Genomic DNA, 20,775 nt, shown 5'->3' with positions numbered 1-20,775 from the left:
GACCAGCTCAGAACAGCCTTACTGAAACTATTTACACAGAAGATTAACAGAGAGAGGTCACAGACAATTAACACCCTCCTTTTTAAGTAATTATTTTAAATTAAGATGAGAACGGGTGATTATAAAAAATAAAATCATCATCTTAACTTTAATATAACTTAATTAAACTTTTTTTACTGGAGGGTCTGCCACCAGCTTCTCCCGAGAGATGTGATTGTTTTGCCCGGAATGTTCCACAGTATAACATTAAACGTATCAGTCCTGCATTTCCAGGTTTATTCATTGCTCCAAAATACCAACCAATGTGCATTTTTAATCTGAACAGGGTCACCTCTCCACAGATCTGATCTGTAACCTGAACAGATTGTCTCTTTGAAGATGGAAAGTTTATTGCCATACTAGGTTTGATCAGTTCTTTGAATTACCGTATTTTCCGGGCTATAGGGCGCGCTCTTAATTCACCAACCCCATCAAAAAAAATGACTGTGCGCCCCACAATCCAGAGCGACCCATACACGAATCTACTCGGGTGTCCCAGCACGACTTCAGTAAACTATAAAGCCGCACCACCCGCAGAACACACAAACACGCACGGAGCAGACAGCGACCGCACAGCCAAACACACCCACAGACACACTCATCACTCCACGCCGACGAGGAACGGAACAGAGGAACGAACCGCAAAAGCGAGTGCAATGTGCCACTTCTAGACACAACTGAACAACTGAGTCACTGCGAACACGCCGACAATCCAGCGGTCCCAGACAGCACCCTCCCTACACGCCACAGAACAAAGCCCAGAGTCAAACAAACAAAACCACTCACCCATCACACTGTTGTGTTTCATTTAAAATCCAGTGCTGTTTATTTAAAAAAAAAAAAGTAAAAAAATAGACCATTTAATGACAGTGCGCCTTATAATCCAGAGCGCCTAATAGCCCGGAAAATATGGTAATTTGATAAATTTAGGGTTTTAATAATTGAGATTTTGAAAAAATTGAGGATTATTTTGACTTGATCTTGACTTATTGGCAAAGCAGTGATATTGCACATTTATAATTTGATATCTACACAAATGTACTTTAAGGCAGTTTTCTTCAGTAGCCCTATGACATACTGAGTAATATCCCACACAAACAAATAAGATCTCTCTGGAGCGAAGCAGGTGACAGACCCTCCACCAGAAAAGGTACGTAGTGCTCCTTTAATGGTGGTTGTAATTATTGTACCTCATCCTCCTCTGCCTCCTCTCCTTCTTCAGCCTCTCGATGTCCAGTTTGGCTCGGCGAATCACGTCGCTGGTCTCTGTCTCCATGCCGACGGGGCCGGGGGTGGGGCCTGAGGGGAAGGGGGCTCGAGAGGAGAGCCGGGTCAGCTGACGACGCAGGGACTCGTTCATGGCTTCACTCTCCAAAAGCTTAGACCTGAAGAGAAGAGAGGGGACATGCATTTGTTTCATGGCTCCACTGTGTTTTGGCAGATTTTATTATGTCCTTTTATTGTGGATTTTCCCAGGTACACAATGAAAGTACGGTACAACACGTGAGTAGGCAAGATGAATGCTACTTTCACCTCAACAGTTTACATTTTACATTTTCTGAATTTGATGGATTTTCCCCTTTGAACAAAAATGCATGCTCAGTTTAATTAAATTTTTGATTACTGAGGTCCAAAGAGAAAAATCCCGCACACCGTCTTACCTGCATTGTGAGATTTATTAGGACAAACCGTGCAACGTTTCAGCACTAGGCCTTCGTCAGGCAAACAGAATGAGAGCTCAGGTGGCCATCTTAAATAGGGTGTGGCAAGCACCCAAGGGTGACAGGTCATAAAGAAACATTGTACTAAACACCATAATTCAAAAAACAAAGACAATCAACATACAGTGTGATGATAATAACGATAATGAAATATTAATCATTAATAGAAAAATCATAGAAAAATAAGAATAATATCTGGATACATATAGATATCATATATATTCATGTATATATACATGTAGATAGTATATATTCACTAGGGATGGACATTCGATTAAATTTTCTTAATCGATCGTCGAGAGAATTAACGATTGATTATCGAATAATCATTAACGTTTTTATATTAAAATGATCATCATTATTATTACTATCTGCACTACTAATCTGCATAATAAATTCAACTTTACGACATATAAACCGTAACTACTCTAGAGCCACATCAGCCTGTTTGACAAGTCTCACAGAAATGAAACTTAAAACCACATGGCTGATTTGCATAAACTAAGTGAAGAAAAAAACAGCTCTTGTGTCGCTGATGTGGTTCAATTTCTGTCAGATTAAAAGACATGACTCAGTGGAATACAGGTTAGTGTGACCATATTTGCATTTGTCAAAACCAGGACACCGTACGGGGGGAGGGAGGTGGGGCCTCGTCATCGACATTGAGTGACTCTCACCTGGCAAAACCTTTTCATGTTTTCGGTGTCCTGGTGAGCTTTTTTCCCACTGGACAGCAAAACATATGTGCTGCTTTGTACACTGTGCACATGGCCTCCCACTTGTCCCAAACGGAACGGAAAGCGTGGAATTTCTTGTACAAGTCATCGTTAATTACACATTTGTGCTATGGACAGACTCCACAGGGTTTAGTCCTGGTTTAGCCCAAAATGTGAAAACAGGAAAATACCACCAATCCATTTATTTCAACAAAGTAACTGTAATCCAATTACCACTCATTCGTAACTGTAATTGAATACAGTTACTCCTGTGTTACTCCTCAACACTGCCCATATTACACTAATTTCTGATCTATGTTTCCTCAAAAACAGCCCTGCCTGGAGTTGGTTTTTGGTTCATTCACACATGTTTAACCTACAAACCTGCACATTTAGGCTCTTTCAAACAGAAAACTCTCATGTCAGGTAATACAGGAAATGTTTTTAAACTCCACACACCTTCAAAAGAATCATCTGGATCATTTCAGTTCTAGAATTTCCAATCTCCATTAAACAAAAGGTAAAAGGAGCTTGAAAACTACCACTACATGACATCATAAGGTGGAACAGAGCATTTTGAGCTTTAGAGATGTAGACAGACTAATAAATAAAGAGTTACTCAAAGATGTGTGAATGAAACAAACAACTCCAGCTCTGAGTTTGAGGAGGGAACAACATTCTAACATGAGTCAGTTTTAGAGATGTAGATGGACTAATAACAAAATTACTGAGGTCCACTCTGCTGTTCCATCTGAAAAAGCTGTTGGGTGCACGTGTCCAAAAGATCCATGCATGTGAATAATACTGAAGTGCAATCATTTTGGGAATATGAGAATCATAGAACCAGAGTTACATTCAGAATTTTCGTTATCAAAACGACAACAAAGGTCATGTGCTTATATTAGCAGTTATCAGTTTAGTAAGTGATTTTTAAAGGAAACTATCCAGAGGTGCTTGAGCTCACCTTAGTTCTTCAACTTCTCTGATGTAGTTTTGGACCAGGGCTCCAATCTCCTCGTTCCCCTCACCTACAAGAACAAACACACTTCATCATCACACACCAACACATGACAGGAGCAGGATCAGAGTCATGTAGGTGAGGATGTGTCTCTCCCTGGACTTGGACACACACTTATAACAGTCAGGTCACCGGGTCTCACTGGACTCGGACAGTCTCACACACACAGGCTTATAATGGGAGTCAGGTCCATGTCTCTTACTGAACTTGGACACACGGACACACGGACACACACAGACACACAGACACACACGGACACACACAGTCATGCTTTATAATGACAGTCAAGTCAGTGTCTCTTATTGGACTTGGACACACGGACACACACAGACACACAGACACACACGGACACACACAGTCATGCTTTATAATGACAGTCAAGTCAGTGTCTCTTATTGGACTTGGACACATGGACACACATGGGCACACACAGGCACACACACGCTTTATAATGACAGTCAGGTCAGTGTCTCTTAATTGACACGGACACACACGGACACACACGGACACACACGGACACGCACACGCTTTATAATGACAGTCAGGTCAGTGTCTCTTACTGAATTTGGACACACGGATACACACACACGCAAACCTATAATGACAGTCAGGTCCCACATTTATAATGACAGTCAGGTCCTGGTCTCTTACTGGACTTGGACGCATGGACAAACGGACACACACGGACACACACGGACACACATGGACACACACGGACACGTTTTATAATGACAGTCGAGTCAGTGTCTCTTACTGGACTTGGATACACACACAGATTTATAATGACAGTTAGGTCCCGCTCTCTTACTGGACTTGGACACATGGACACACATGGACACACACGGACACACACGGACACACATGGACACACACGGACACGTTTTATAATGACAGTCAGGTCAGTGTCTCTTACTGAATTTGGACACACGGATACACACACACGCAAACCTATAATGACAGTCAGGTCCCACATTTATAATGACAGTCAGGTCCCGCTCTCTTACTGGACTTGGACACATGGACACACATGGACACACACGGACACACACAGACACACACGGACACGCTTTATAATGACAGTCAGGTCTGTGTCTCTTACTGGACTTGGTGAGCAGGTGGCTGACTTGGTTGGCCAGCAGGTGGCTCACTCTGCTGTTCAGATGGTCAATAGTTTCTTGCATGGCTTTGACCCTGAGCCGGAGAGTGTCATTCTCTCGCTGCAGCATGGAGTTCTCCTGGAACAGATCACTGAAGCCCTCAGAGCCGTCCTCACACGCCACACGCTTACCCTGAAAAACAAAACACAAACACACTTTATAGAACTGTAGTTTCAAAAGAGCTTTTACAGACGACAATACAGTAAACTCCAACACCTGTGGATCATTTGCACTTTAAACCTCAACTTAAACATTTAAAGAGATGTTTTAGCACATTTTTGTCAGATTGAATATTGTATTTTTTTTGTCAATATCCCCCATCTCTAGCACACGTTTTAGAATATTTCAGATGGAGGGCACGCACCAGTATTTTGAACAAAATCGCTAAACTTCAGATCCACAAATGTTGAACCTTATCATTATTTGTCTAAGACAGACTCCTCAACCTGGTCTTTTAATCTTACGTCTTAAAGTTCAACTGACAACAATCACATCTTCAGGGTTGAATAATGGCACCACTTTCTCAAGCTATTATTAAAAAATTATTTGACTTCAGTTTATTTCTCCTGATATAGAAGACGCTGAACTTTGTGCCAGTTTTTGTTTCATGAGGATAGGTTCAATAAATGGTCAACAAATCTGCAATCTGAAAGTTACAGCAAGCTTCACCTGAGGATTGTATAAAGATACTGCTTTCTCTTGATAATTCTTTCACTCTGCTAAAACATTAAAAGAGGTGTGTGCAGTTGTGTTCCTCGCCCTATCTAACCTGGATTACTCCCTGTATTGTGTTTGTGTGTGCGCGTGTTGTGGTGATCCTGGTGATTAATGCACATGAAATCCTGTTGTTGAAGCTGCGACAGACTCTCCATTCAGCAGATGAGCTACACGAGATACACACACACGCACAAGTCAGCTGTAAGTACGCCTGTCACCATAACAAAATACACAAACACAAAACAGAATTATCCCCCAAAAATGATTCTAAATGCACAATATTAATGAACTTTAATATGAACTGCAATAAATAAATAACAGAATGCAACACTTGAGTAGTTTGTGTCTGTAATGAAATTCAGAATTCAACCTTCTACAGCTCGAAGAAGAATGTTCCAGAGTCCGACATTTCACTTATGAACAACTATAAGGCCATGTTACAGGTCAGATCTGTGGAGAGGTGACCTCCCCTTTATTTTTTTCCTCAGTGTTTTAAGCAACAAAAACATCTGTAATTGAATAAATAGATACATTTCAGGCAAAACAACTAACATTTCCATAGAGACAAGATGAACGAACCCTACACCAGAAAAGTTATACAGTGCACTTTTTTTTTTTAACAATATTGTTGTATAATATGTAGTCTTTGTCTGTATTATACTTGAGTGATATACCATACTTCAAAATATCTTATCGTGGCAGGCTTAATCACAACAAATATAAACATTTACAACTGTGTTTAAGTAAAGTGATAATGTGTAACTTTCTGGGGATGGAAAGCCAGCAGCATGAATCCATGGAAACACAAAGTTAAAATGAACATTCTCCATGGAGACAGATGCATTTCATGCCATACTGTGCCATATTATGACCAAACGGACATGGAGACAAGCAGGAGGAAGAGTCAGGTTTGTGGAGATGCAAGCCCACTCACAGTAAAGACACATCCATGATAATAAAAAACAAAAAAAAAATACAAAAAAAAAACACATCCTTTCAATATCTGCCAAAAAAGTTAAATAGGGGCCTTCTTTAATTAACTGACTAACTTTTTTTTTTTCAATAACAAATAGGTGCCATGATGAAATCAAAATGAAATCAAATATGTTATGTTATATGTTACTAATATGTTGTGTTAGTTAATAGTCCATAGATCACCATGTTACCTTTTATTGTTTTGAAAATGCTATATTCACCCAGTACAATGTATTCATGTTTTTTAAATGGTTCAGTTTTGTCTTTGAGTCCCACCTCCGTTTGCTCCCCACGCTAAGTCACTCCCCCATCAGAGCGCCATCACAACACAATCAGTGTGCATCCTGCTAATGAAACTACTGCACATCACCTCAGGTTTGTCAAGTTGCTGTGTAGTTTTGTATCTTATTTTTACATATTTATTTAGAATTCTCAAAACATGACAATTGTGGGTGAGGTGTCTTGCTCAAACACACAACAACACCACACACTGGTTGAAGCTCAGATTGAAGTGCCAGCCTTTGGGCACAGCTCTAATGCTCCATCTAAAACAGAGCTTTATGCAAACTAAAGCTGTACCTGTTATCAGCCTAATTCAAGTGGATTTCAGCCTTTCAGCACTTCTTTAGTGTCAGCTCATCCACATAATGGCCGCTGCATAAATCAGCCTGTAGCCCAGAGCAGCCTGTGTACACTACAGACTATCGATCCATGTATAAAGCAGACTGCATAATGCTAACATATGCTCACAGAACGCTGAGCTAGCACGGCCTCAACTGGTCAGACAGGTCGTTCAGCTCATAAACACTGTCCTGATAATCAGGTTTAATATACGAGCAGGGCTGGCCCCTGCTACACAATGCACTGCTCTGTCTTTAGATTCAAACAGTCTACCTGCTTCAACAGTCAGGATTTCTCCATTTGCTTTACATGCTTCTCTGCAACAGCCAACATGATATCATGTTCCACAGTATGGCATTAAAATGACTATTTTACATGTATTCATTTACTGGTGTTTTAAATGATCAAGAATACCTCATAAAACATGCATTCTTCCCACAGGTTCTATGGTCTACAGTATACAGATAGAGACTTGTTCAAAGCCATACTGTGGAACATTCACAGTAGGCTAAGCAATTAAATCTCCATGGAGACAAGCAGGTAGAAGACATTCCACTGCAAAAGCATCTTCCCTCAAAAGTTTGACATTAGAGGGGATACACATCTTGTGCCATTAAATCAACTCAAATTAATGAGATACTGGGAACACAGTGTCTGAACACTTTGGGCCAAGGTTATTGTTGTTTGGCTTCTACCCAGAGAAATCCAGAGACAAAAGGTGAAACGTGTGTAGACATTTGCCTGTACTCAGTGATGAAAATGTGGAGCATAAAGCTAGAAAGAGACAAACTATGGACCAGGGGCCAAATATGGCCCTCAGACCAATTTTCATTGGCCCTCCATATTCCTGATGAATTGGACCAGGAGTTCTTTTTTGGAGAATTATGCCATCATAACTTAAAGGTGCAATGCATGACTCTTCTGGTGGGGGTCCATCACCAGCTTGAGAAAGTATTGCTTTGTCTAGAATGTTCCACAGTCTGGCATTTCACAAATGTATCTCCATGGGTACAAGCATCAGGCCATATTACAGGTCATGTTTTTTGGTTTTTTTTGTTTTTTTAGGTTTTAAGCACTTGTAATTGAATAAATATAAGATAGATAGGTTTAATGACATACTGTGGAACATTTCACCCAAAACAAATAAGATTTTAATGGAGACAGGCTGATAATAGACACCGACAACCAAAAAGTTACATAGTGCACCTTTAAATCACAAACTTTTTGATGTAATACAAACCAAACATTAATTCTCAAATGCACACAGAAAAGATTCTATGACAAATGCAATCAGAAGAAAACCCCTTTAGTTTTGTTGTAATAATGTTTCAAGTATCAGAAATGTTTTGTCAGCAGAAATTGTACTGATGTTTGGAGGGATGTCATCAATGGAACTCTCTAAACATATTTCAAGATATTTTTCAACTTTTCTTCACAAACTGCTTCTTGGTTGGTGTAAAGCTATGTTTACAACATTATTATCCCATCAAATAAAGTCCAAATACTCAAATATAAACTTTACACACTGGAGGCCTTTTATTTTGTATGTGAAGGGTTTTGAGGTATGAGGAACTGTGTGGTGGGATTCCTTTAATATATATATTTTTTTCTTGTGCGTTCATGTTTAAGTGTGAAAAATGTCTATAATAAAAGTGTGGTCTTACAGCCTTGTACTCTAGTATCTCCATCTGCAGTCGTGCCACCTCTGCCCGCAGAGCGCTGATCTGCTGACTCGTCTTGTCCTGGTTCACCATCACTTTGTTTTTGATGTTTCTGGCTCGGTTTGCGTATTTCAGAGTGTTCAGAGTCTCCATGAAGTCTCTGTCTGAAGGACTCACACACGCGATCATCACAGTACGACTGAAGAGGAAAAAGTCACAATGAGAACACAACTAAACAACAATCACATCTGACCTGTCCTCTGTCTCCCAACGCTAAAACAATCATTTCATAAACCGCCCGATGAGGTTCATTTGGTCTTCCGAAAATGTATGTTATTAGGTTATTTTTTCAGACCAAGGGTTTGTTTTTCATACCTGACAGTTTCAACTGCTCACTAGCAGTCACTGAGGAAGAGCGCTAGTGAGCAGCCGAAACTGTCAGCTATGAAAAACAAACCCTTGGTCTGAAAGAAGAACCTAATAACATAAATTTAATAAACCATGAATAAATAAAAGAACTTCAAAATAAAACAGACATAATATATTTCAACCCCAGTATCTAGAATACATTTAGACTAGAATAAAAACACGTTGTTGTTTTTTTCATTATAGATGTTTTTATTGCACTGAAAAGCACTGTGTACTGTGAGCGGGCTTGCATCTTCACACACCTGACTCTCAGTTGGCCTGGAGGAGGGCCTCCTGCTTGGTACCATGGAAATATTTTTCTTTGGGCTGTAATATTCCAGAGTACGGCATAAAATGTATTAATCCCCATGAAAAATGTCCCAAAGTGTGTTCTTAACTTTCCATGGAATCATGCATTTAACCCTCCACCACCCCCAGAAAGTTACACACTGTCACTTTAATTATGCTCAAAGTTTCAGAATTTGGAATATTCTCTCTTCTTCTCTTCAAATGGGACAAATCTTTATCAACCATCATTTTTAAATCATTATTCACTAGCTAGGACCATGCCAACAACGACATAGTGCGAAGTAGTTTATTGATAATGTACAAAGCGAGGCAAAGATGGCTGGGTTGAGACTATGGGTGGGGGCTCCGTCTCAATCTACAATTGGCCCAGCCGGAACGGGACCCCCCCTTGTAGGGGTCTTATGACTGAAAGACAAAATAGGGGATGGGAGGGTGGGTTCGAGTTAGCCAAGACAAACTGGGATGATGGGAAAGGCTGCTACATATGGGCTTCTGGGAAATTCGAGGCGTGGTCGAGGTGAGTTGTGGTTCGCTTGTGAGAGGAGAGGGCGGCTGAGGCGTGGTCCTGCTCCTGAATCTCACTTAATCGTATTAACTACATTTAAATCATAACAGATTTTCATTCTAGTGTTACTGTAATAATCAAATCAACAATAGTTTGTTTGTGCAGTTTGTGTATCGTCCCTGTGTTGCTGTTGCAGACATGGAGGTTGTGTGTTTGATTCCTGACCTGTTTCCTCCCAGTGAGTCCTGCAGGAGTCGAGTGAGTTTGGAGTCTCTGTAGGGCACATGCGCCGCCTTCTTGGTCTGATCTCCCAAAGCACTGATCACATTTCCCAGAGCCAGCTGCAGCACAAATACAAACAACACAGTTTTTATACTTACTATTTTAAACGTGTATTATAAGAACTCATTGAAATGTGTCTCAGTTAATTATGTCATTTTAAAGGTGCACTATGTAACTTTTGTGGTGAGTGGCCAGCTGCCTGTTTGTCACCAAGGACATAGACTTATTTTATTTAATAATTATAACATTGTGGTACTAAACATATCTATCTTTTTAGATTTTAGTCTGTGTTTTTTATTGCAAATATATCCATTCTATTCTCCAATATATTATATCCAGGCTTTCAATTTCACCGATGCCATAGCAAGCAACTATATAGATAAGTAAGTAGAGATATCCCAATCACATTTTTTTGCCCCCGTGTCCTAGTCCAAGTCATTTGTTTTTGAGTATCTGCCGATACCGAGTCCCGATCCAATACTTCTTTAAAACATTATAAAATGAACTAAGAGCAAAGAATAAAAGCCAGGATGTATGGGGGGGATCTGATTGTGTTGATTTCAGTGTGTAGTATTTGGGCTGAACTTAGTGTGAAAAATCATATGTTTAAAACTTAAATTTTATTAACTTTTCTAACCATTCATCACCATTGAAAATCTGGACTTTTCACAGTTTGGTCTTGGAATGTTTAACTTCGTAAACTTAATGAACTGGACAAAACAGGAACCAGACCAGAATCAGATCAGACCTGAGACTAGACTGCACAATCTACACTTTGTATATTTGATATTATATGTTTGCATGTGAATTACATTTTAAACATTTAGGCCAGTCTGATAACCAAATAATACAAAATCTTACCAAATAAAAACGAGATGACAGAAGCTTCACAGCTTCTCTCCCCCGCACCACCACCACATCCACAAACCCACAGCGGAGCACGCACCGCAACATCGGTCCCACGGCTCAATAAACACTCCACACCATTGTTCCCACCCTCTCCACCAAAAGCACCAGTTCCACTGCGCATCATGCAAACAAACAGCCCCATGCGACAACACCATCGGCCGTGCAGGTGTGAACATGGACCACAGAACCACAGGTAACAGCGCCTGAGCACGGCACGGCCCAAAAGTCCCAGTGTAAGTGAGTCTCTAGTAGAACAGGTGCTGGGACAGACAGTGGTGCTAAGTGGACGACTTTGAACAAATCCCACGCCTCAGTAAAAAAAAACAAAAAAACAGTTGTGTCCAGTGTGTTATATATGTATATTATTTATCCAATACTTGATCGGCACATAACGTCCGAATCCGGATCGAGTCCACAGTCACGTGATCGGTGCCGATTTCCGATCACGTGATCGGAGGACAACCTTATAAATAAGTTTAATACCATATTGTGGAACATTCCATGCAAAGCAATAACATGTCAGTGGAAACAAGAAGGTTCCCGAACTCTTCACCAGAAAAGTTACATAAAGCACCTTTAATAGATAATGACAGACAGTGAGGTTGTGTTGTGTTTTAAAAATGACTAAACATGAGGCGGTGAACAGACCAGTCCACAGTTGATGCTGATGCCCTCCCTGGCCCGCTCTCCTGTGGCTCCAGTTCTCTTCAGTCTCTCTGATCCAGCCAAGTCCACAAAGTGAAACTTGGCCATCAGTGTCTCATACTCGGGCTGAGAAAGAGACGAGTCCACACCGTTCACCTCTAAGCTCTCCTCTCCTCCGTTCTGTTCACAAGGAAACATGAAAGACACATTAAGTACGAGAGAGAGAGAGAGAGGAAGAGAGAGAAAGAAAGAGAAAGAAAGGGGGGACTGACTGATCAAGACCTGGCAACCAATCTGCACTGCATCAATTAGAATGATTGTAGATTTGATAGATTTGATTGTACAGTATTCAGAGTACTACACAGTATTGATATTGCAGTATTTCTTACCTGTTGTGTGGTGCATATCCTCATCTGGCACAGGTGTATGGTGAAGATGGCGTGGGAACGTGAGCTCTGAGCGTTCATCTGAGTACTGGCCGTGGTCCGAGACAGAGCGCCCAACTTCAGACACTGCAACAGCTGGAGCCCACACAAAAAAACACACACAAGAGTCACACACAAGAAACACACACAAGAAACACACACGAGAAACACACACGAGAAACACACACGAGAAACACACACGAGAAACACACACGAGAATCACACACGAGAATCACACACAAGAAACACACACAAGAAACGTGAACCTATGGACCCAGTGCAGAGATCTGTGTGATTACATACATACTTATTGTGCACTGTACATAATGTATACAACTGAGGTACTTAAGCACACACAATCTTGGTTTATAGAGAGGCTCCACCTCACTGACTTGATCTGACCTGTAGCTTGGACTAGTGGTCTTACTTCCACCAGCAAAACTAGAAAGTATGTCCTCTGAGTGCACCAGCCTGCAGGTGACCCTGGTTCAGTCCTCGCTCAGTCCTCACTCAGTCCTGCTTTAGACTTGTTGTAGTCCTGGTTAAGTCCTGGTTCAGCCTCACCTCCTCCTCTGAGTGCACCAGTCTGGAGGTGACCCCTGTGGTGTAGATGCTTCCGTTCCCGTCTTCATGGATCTTGATGTTGGACTTCCGGCTCCTGGACTCCAGGTCTCTGGTTCCATCAAACAGGTCCAGGATCTCCTCATTGTACAACTGCAAAATATCACAGAAAATGTCTGATTATTTGGGATCAATGGACTAAAATCCTGATTTAGTCCTTTAGTCCTCGACCCATGACTCTCCTATTATCTACTGTAGTTCAAGTCCATGATGCTCAGAATGCATAAGGCATAAGTGAGGAATAACTTTGGACCACTGCAACTGATCAAAATGTATGAATGATGAACTATTTGAAAAGTACTATTTTATCCGTCTTTGGAGAGTTTGTGTAAATGAGTGTGTCGGCTCACTCTGTCCCACACACCTGTACTCAAATAGGATTAGAGTAATGAGGTTACATAAGGGCCCCTCAGATAAGGCTCTGCTCTGGCCCCAAACACACGCTTCATTAGTCTGGATAATTCAGTTACCCCCACATGAACGCCCCCTCCTCTAATCATCACTTTAACGTGCACTGCAAAAATATACAGACGTTTGTTCAGTTCAGTTTAAATATGAATCATCGTTTCAGTGAAGATCTTTCAAATGCTCTTGGAAAAATCCAAATGTGAAATGGAGAAAACTGGAGGCAAAGGGAAGTGGGCCATAACCACAACACGTTTAATGAGTTTAGTTTTTATTTTAGTTCATAGATGGGCTAGAAGTTCATTTATTTCTATATTTAAAAATCTTAAAAAAGTGTAACAAACAGAAGCAAATATGGTTATGTGTAATACATTTGTTCATATAAAAACTAAAAAGTAGAAGTGCTGCTCTGCATCTGCATTTCGGCACTTAAATAGTCTTAACATGGGTGGCACCAGTGGTCAGTTCTCTCACATAAGAGCAAGAAGGTTGTGGGTTTGACTCCCAGGTCATTCTGGATGGATTTCTCCAACATCAGGTTGAAAAAATACAAGCTCGTACACCAGCTCCTCTCTCTCCTTCCCCCATCACTCTCCATCGTCATCCCCCTTCTCCCTCCCCCTCTCTCTTTCTCCATCACCCTCTCTTCCCCGCTCTCTGTCTCTCTCTCTCCCCCCTCCGCCTTGCTCCCCCTCTCTGTCTCTTTTCCTCCCCTCTCCCTCCTTCTCTCCCACTCTCTCCCCCTCTCTCCCCCTCACGCAACCGTTCTCTCTCCCTCTTGTCCTCTCTCTCTGTCTCTTTCTACCTCTCTCTCTCTGCCTCTCTACACCTCCTCTCTCTCTCTCTCACCCAACCCCCCTGTCTTTTTCTCCCCTCTCCCCCGCTCTCCTTCTCTCTAACCCTCTCTCCTCCCCCTTTCTCTAACTCTCTCTCTCTAAACGCTATCTCTCTCTCTCTCTCCCTTTAACTCTCTCTCTCTAACTCTCTCTCTCTCTCTCTCTCTCTCTCTAACTCTCTCTCTCTCTCTCTCTCTCTAAACTCTCTCTCTCTCTAACTCTCTCTCTCTCTCTCTCTCTCTCTAACTCTCTCTCTCTAACTCTCTCTCTCTCTCTCTCTCTCTCTCTCTAACTCTCTCTCTCTAACTCTCTCTCTCTAACTCTCTCTCTCTCTCTCTCTCTCTCTAACTCTCTCTCTCTCTCTCTCTCTCTCTAACTCTCTCTCTAACTCTCTCTCTCTCTCTCTCTAACTCTCTCTCTCTAACTCTCTCTCTCTCTCTCTCTCTAACTCTCTCTCTCTCTCTCTCTAACTCTCTCTCTCTCTCTAACTCTCTCTCTCTCTCTCTCTCTCTAACTCTCTCTCTCTCTAACTCTCTCTCTCTAACTCTCTCTCTCTAACTCTCTCTCTCTCTCTCTCTCTCTAACTCTCTCTCTCTGTAACTCTCTCTCTGTCTCTCTCTCTCTAACTCTCTCTCTCTAACTCTCTCTCTCTCTCTCAACTCTCTCTCTCTCTCTCTAACTCTCTCTCTCTCTCTCGTAACTCTCTCTCTCTAACTCTCTCTCTCTCTCTCTCTCTAACTCTCTCTCTAACTCTCTCTCTAACTCTCTCTCTCTAACTCTCTCTCTCTGTAACTCTCTCTCTAACTCTCTCTCTCTCTCTCTCTCTAACTCTCTCTCTCTCTCTCTCTCTCTGTAACTCTCTCTCTAACTCTCTCTCTCTAACTCTCTCTCTCTCTCTCTCTCTAACTCTCTCTCTCTCTCTCTCTAACTCTCTCTCTCTCTCTCTCTCTAACTCTCTCTCTCTCTCTCTCTCTCTCTCTGTAACTCTCTCTCTCTGTAACTCTCTCTCTCTCAACTCTCTCTCTCTAACTCTCTCTCTCTCTCTCTCTCTCTCTCTCTTAACTCTCTCTCTCTGTAACTCTCTCTCTCTCTAACTCTCTCTCTCTCTCTCTGTAACTCTCTCTCTCTGTAACTCTCTCTCTCTAACTCTCTCTCTCTCTCTCTAACTCTCTCTCTCTCTCTCTCTCTCTAACTCTCTCTCTCTCTCTCTCTCTAACTCTCTCTCTCTGTAACTCTCTCTCTGTAACTCTCTCTCTAACTCTCTCTCTCTAACTCTCTCTCTCTCTCTCTCTCTGTAACTCTCTCTCTCTGTAACTCTCTCTCTAACTCTCTCTCTCTAACTCTCTCTCTCTCTCTCTCTCTCTCTCTAACTCTCTCTCTCTCTCTCTCTAACTCTCTCTCTCTCTAACTCTCTCTCTCTGTAACTCTCTCTCTAACTCTCTCTCTCTCTAAACTCTCTCTCTCTCTCTCTCTGTAACTCTCTCTCTCTGTAACTCTCTCTCTCTCTCTCTCTCTAACTCTCTCTCTCTCTCTCTCTCTCTCTCTCTAACTCTCTCTCTCTCTCTCTCTCTCTAACTCTCTCTCTCTCTGTAACTCTCTCTCTCTCTAACTCTCTCTCTCTAACTCTCTCTCTCTCTAACTCTCTCTCTGCTCTCTCTCTAACTCTCTCTCTCTCTGTAACTCTCTCTCTCTAACTCTCTCTCTCTGTAACTCTCTCTCTCTGTAACTCTCTCTCTCTCTCTCTCTCTCTGTCTCTCTCTCTCTAACTCTCTCTCTCTGTAACTCTCTCTCTCTCTCTCTCTCTCTCTCTAACTCTCTCTCTCTAACTCTCTCTCTCTCTCTCTAACTCTCTCTCTCTCTCTCTCTCTCTAACTCTCTCTCTCTCTCTAACTCTCTCTCTCTAACTCTCTCTCTCTAACCCCCGTCTCTCTTTCTCCCCTCTCCCCTTCTCTGTAACCCTCTCTCCCCCTCTGTCCTTCCCCCTCTCTCTCTCTATCTCTCTATCTCTGCCTTTCTCTCTCTGTCTCTCTGTCTCTCTCTCTTTCTCCGTGCACAGATTGAGTTGTTCAGATTTGGAGTGACACAGTCCAGTCTCGTCTTATCACAGACGTCTCCCTGTGTGGGGGGATCTGAATGATAAAAACTTTCCATGTTTTTCTCATTTGAAGCTGTTCTTTTCTTTCCCTCTTCTTCTGTTTCGTGTTTTAGTTTCGTTCTGAATACTTTGGTCTTATCCAGTTCTGCAGTAGAGCTGAAACAGAACTTAATGTTTTACCTCTAAGAACTGCGCGGAGACCTTAAACTCAGGCGGTGGTACTCCTGTCTCCTGCGCCGTCTCCCGTCTGGCTTGGATGCCCTGGAACAGCTGGTGCACGGCCCGTGGGATGATGCCCTTCTCTGGGGGACTGAGGCTCACGTCGAACCCAGTGCCCATCGTGTACGTCTTTCCTGAACCCGTCTACAACAGAGAGCACGAACTGTTTACAATCCTTCATCGTACTGTAGTTAGAAGATCTGACCACAGGACTGCCAGTATTTGTTTTAGTCGAGTAATGATTTTATTTCAATTATGATGATTTAAATGGCACAACGGCAGAAAGGTGACGTTGTTTAGTGAGTGCATCAGCTGAAGATCAGTTATTTAGGAGTAAAAAGTCTGATTAAACTCAGATGCACAAGTTGAATTTGTCTTTTCAATACATGGTTTACTAGTATTTTATTTATTTATTTTTTTTCAGAAGTAGTTGTTTTTGCGTGTGCTCCAGTCTGTGTACCATCTGTCCATTCATTTTTCAAAATAAAACCAAAAATAAGAACATGAAAAAACTGCTATTTTGTTCATTATTTGTTTCTTCATTATTTCCAGACCGGGACGGAACCAGGATTAAAATAGGACTAAACCAGGACTAAAACAGGACTAAAACAGGACTAAAACAGGACTAAATCAGGACGAAATCAGGACTAAACCAAAACTGAACCAGGACTAATCCAGGTCTAAAACAGGACTAAACCAGGTCTAAACTAGGACTAAACCGGTCTTGTCCTGGTCTCAGTCCTGATCTGGTCCAAGTCTCAGTCCTAAACCAGGACTAAACCAGGACTGAACCAGGAGTGTCAGAATGGTGCACCCACATAGACTGTCAGGTGATCAAGACTGAGACCGGGACCAGATCACAACCAGACCGGGACCAGACCAGGACTCAGACCGGGACCAGACTGGGACCAGACCGGGACTGGGACAGGACTAAGACAAGGACCGAGACCAGGACTGATCCTGGTTCAGTCCTGGTTCAGTCCTGGTCCCATCCTGGTTCAGTTCGTCATCACAGTTTAAGTCAAGGAAACATGAAACGGCCGTTATCCGTTTTTTCCCTTATTCATTTAAACACAAAATCAAAAACTGAAAAATATTAATCGTTATCCACTTTTTCACTTTGGTTTTGGAGACAATTATGAAGAGTAATAGTTGTTTTTTTTCTTTGTTTTCTTACTTTTGGTTTTATTTTGAAAAATGAATGAACGAATGACACTCGGACGTGCTCCCCCTGCAGGTGTAATCTTGTGAGTGCATTTTGGGTCAGAGACACAGAGGCGTGTAACAGTTTGTAGAGTGAGTAGGAGCGTATAGTCTAGTCCTCACCTGTCCGTAGGCGAAGACAGTGGCGTTGTATCCGTCGAAGCAGCCCTCGATGAGCCTGTGCACGCAGCTGTCATACACCTGCACCTGCTCCGAGTCCAGGTCGAACACAAAGTCAAAGGTGAAGGCTTTGTCTTTACCCAGAAGCACCTGGGGCTCTCCGGGGGTCACCAGTGTGCACACATGACAGCCCTCCAGCTTCTCTTTGGCCATCTGAGGACGGATCCTAAACACAGAAACAGGGACAGAGTCACGCAGGGTTTTCCTTTCAAATCACAGTTGAATCTTAGCAAAAGTCTAGAATATGCCTCGCTGTGGCTCTCATTATTATTACTGACTCAGTTTCTTGTGAGTCCTAAAATGAGCAGCTCTCATTCAGGAGCTCACTGAAGGAGAAAGGTTGGAGACCCGTGTTTTAGTGTAGTGTTGTAGTCAAGAGTACACTAATCGAGACCAAGGCCTGTTCGACACCACAGGGTCCCGAGACCGAGACAAGACCAAGACCTCTGAGGGTCGAAGACTGAGAGAAGACAGAGACCATGGCCCATCAAGACCAGACATAGACTATGTTTGTAATTTTCGGCATTTATTTGTATTTTACAGTTATTTTAGCACAAATGTATCAATGTTTTTTATAAATTTCTCACTTGTCAAGCATCAGACCTCGAGACAGAGACATGATCAAGTCCAAACGCCATCAAGACCGAGACAAGACAAAGTCCAAACACCTTCAAGACCGAGACAAGACCGAGACCAAAGGCATTCAAGACCGAGACAAGACCAAGTCCAAATGCGCCAGAGCCCGAGACGAGACCAAGTCCAAACGCCTTCAAGACCAAGACAAGACCGAGTCCAAATGCCAAACAAGACTGAGCCCAAACGCTCTCAAGACCAAGACAAGACTGAGTCCAAACGCAGTCGAGTCCGAGACGATACCAAGACCAAGTCTCGAAGCCTTTCTCAAGACCCAGACCGGTCTCAAATACTACAACACTACTTTAGTGCAACTAGCACTGCCATATCATAAACTATTCTGATTTAAAAGGTGTTAAATAACATTACACTGGGAAAAAAAATATATGTAGCTAAGTAAAAATGACTTAAATTAAGAACATTTGACTTTATTTTGATAGATTCAACTTGCCAAGTCAAATGGAATAAGTGTGCTTTTCTTAATTCAAGCAACATTCAATTTAGTTTCTTATTTTAAGTGCAAAAAGTTGTTTTTCTCATCTTAAGTACAGCAAGATTTTATTATATTTTCTTTAAGTACAAAATGCCTTGTTCCACTGACACATACTTTTACTTTTTATGTGAAATTTACTCAAATCATGATCAAACGGTCTTAATTCAAGTCATATTAACTTGACTAGATTTAGTTTTTTGCAGTGAAAGAAATGTCATGAAATACACTAATAAAGATATTGCTTTTTTCCACTGATCATGTTGTCTGAAACAGAGCAGAGCATTGTATTTGAAATTGCAAAATGCTTATCACAGCATTACAAATGATGCTTTACTTCATTATTTATGACTTTGAAACACATTCCTTGGAGCTGTAAATACTAACTTCCCATTCGCAGCTCATAAAACAAGAATTCCTTCCTTAAAATCCATTTACTTTGCCAGCAACATTTGCATGCACTGAGCTACAGGACGAAGCTGAGGGATTGTCAAAGTCAGTGTGAAAGTGAAAAACTCCAAACTCTAAACTCCAGCCCCGAGGAGTAAAAACACGACAACAACACGTCTTTGTAACAGGAGATGTGCACGATTGGAGAAACAAAGCGGAAACTGTTCATCTTTTTATAGAAAATGTACAGATTCAGAGCGAGTTATGAGAGAAGTGTCCAGGTTCAGAGTGAGTTATGAGAGAAATGAGATGTTAGTGCAGAGGCAAAGGTTAATCCTGGATAAGACCGAAGTGATTTCTTAAAGTGGCAGGTGAGTTCATTAAAGCTCATTAGTTTCTTTACATTAGACAGGCGCAGACAGGAAATACTTTGAAGTGAGACAAAATGGATTAGGAGCGATTTTAAACACATTTGGCAAAACATGAGAAAGATCTAAAAATGTCACCAAGAAAAAAAAAAGTGGAGATTTAAAACATTTCCACACGAGTTGGACGGAACTGGTGAAGGAAAGCGGCAGGTGTGTGAAGGAAGAATCAAAGCGGCAGGTGCAGGACTGGATTCAGAACTTTCAGGGCTTAATCCCATTCAAAAGATATACAGTTTTAAATGGTGAATCGCCAATTTCAAGGGTGCAGTGAGAACAGTGGGGCATGTGTGAGTGTATTAAAAGAGCGTGCGTGTGGACACTGTGGATATAATCACTTAAAGCTGCGGACAAAACCATGAGTGAGCAGTTTATGAGCGGTTTACACATCACCACATGAGACCCCCCTTCCCCCCGTCCCTCCCTCCAGTCCTCTCCCTCCATGTTTAATCAGAGGGGGGTGACCACAAATGTAACCCCCCTCCTCCTCCTCCCCACTGACTCTTCCTCCTCTCCTCCTCATCCTCCTGCTTTTCTCCCTCCCTCCATGTTTAATCAGAGGGGGGTGACCATAAATGCCCCACTCCCCCCCACTCAGACGCACATACACACACAAAAACACACACACACGCGCACAGTGTGAGTCCGCTGGGCCTGGTACAGCAGAGACAGGCAGATTTACAGGAGTGAGTCAGACACATGTTAAATGGAGCCAGCAGAGAACAGGAGTGTTTAAATGGAACAAACACAAGAGACTCAAGCTGCTGCTCAGGGCAAAGATGTAAAGTTGTACTCTGGAACTTTCCTCATGAAGAGCCACCAATAACAATTCATGGTTTTTTAATGTATCTTGGAGCTACACCCATGAAAAATGCTTAATAGAAGCTGGAACATTACAGACAAAGCAATCAGATCTCCAGGAGCCTGACCTGTCTCCCAGCAGACGGTCGTGTGGCACAGAGTTCGGGGCAGGGGTGGGCAATTTATTATTATTTTTTTCCATGGGGCCACATGAGAAACAGAAAATATTGTGGAGGGTCGGGCCAAAATGCTGAACTCAATTCTGCAGAATATGAATTGTACGCACACGTCTTCATTTACATATTGTGTCATTTTGTAAGTGAATAAAAAAATTTAAATAAAAGCAATGCAGCTTTAGTCCATGCATGA

The 20,775-nt window shown here is 42.0% G+C and overlaps 1 protein-coding gene across 4 annotated transcripts in view; it reads right to left on the bottom strand.

Annotated features, from left to right (window-relative positions):
- kif21b (kinesin family member 21B) overlaps positions 1–20,775 on the bottom strand; it is a 126,253-nt gene that overhangs the window by 70,901 nt on the left and 34,577 nt on the right. For all 4 annotated transcript variants that reach the window (XM_055161027.1, XM_055161029.1, XM_055161028.1 and 1 more), the window contains exons 2-11: positions 17,611–17,833; positions 16,246–16,428; positions 12,673–12,822; positions 12,073–12,204; positions 11,687–11,863; positions 10,073–10,188; positions 8,629–8,824; positions 4,594–4,783; positions 3,441–3,504; positions 1,230–1,424 (exon numbers count right to left, since the gene is read on the bottom strand). In XM_055161027.1, the coding sequence (XP_055017002.1) occupies positions 1,230–1,424; positions 3,441–3,504; positions 4,594–4,783; positions 8,629–8,824; positions 10,073–10,188; positions 11,687–11,863; positions 12,073–12,204; positions 12,673–12,822; positions 16,246–16,428; positions 17,611–17,833 (1,626 nt within the window). The remainder of the gene's footprint in view (positions 1–1,229; positions 1,425–3,440; positions 3,505–4,593; positions 4,784–8,628; positions 8,825–10,072; positions 10,189–11,686; positions 11,864–12,072; positions 12,205–12,672; positions 12,823–16,245; positions 16,429–17,610; positions 17,834–20,775) is intronic.

The sequence above is a fragment of the Boleophthalmus pectinirostris genome, unplaced genomic scaffold (genome assembly GCF_026225935.1).
Source record: "Boleophthalmus pectinirostris isolate CB_2022bp ecotype Guang Dong unplaced genomic scaffold, ASM2622593v1 HiC_scaffold_3, whole genome shotgun sequence".
NCBI lineage: Eukaryota > Metazoa > Chordata > Actinopteri > Gobiiformes > Gobiidae > Boleophthalmus > Boleophthalmus pectinirostris.
The sequence above is the reverse complement of the archived record's forward strand: the minus strand, read 5'-3'. Positions and strand labels throughout refer to the sequence as shown.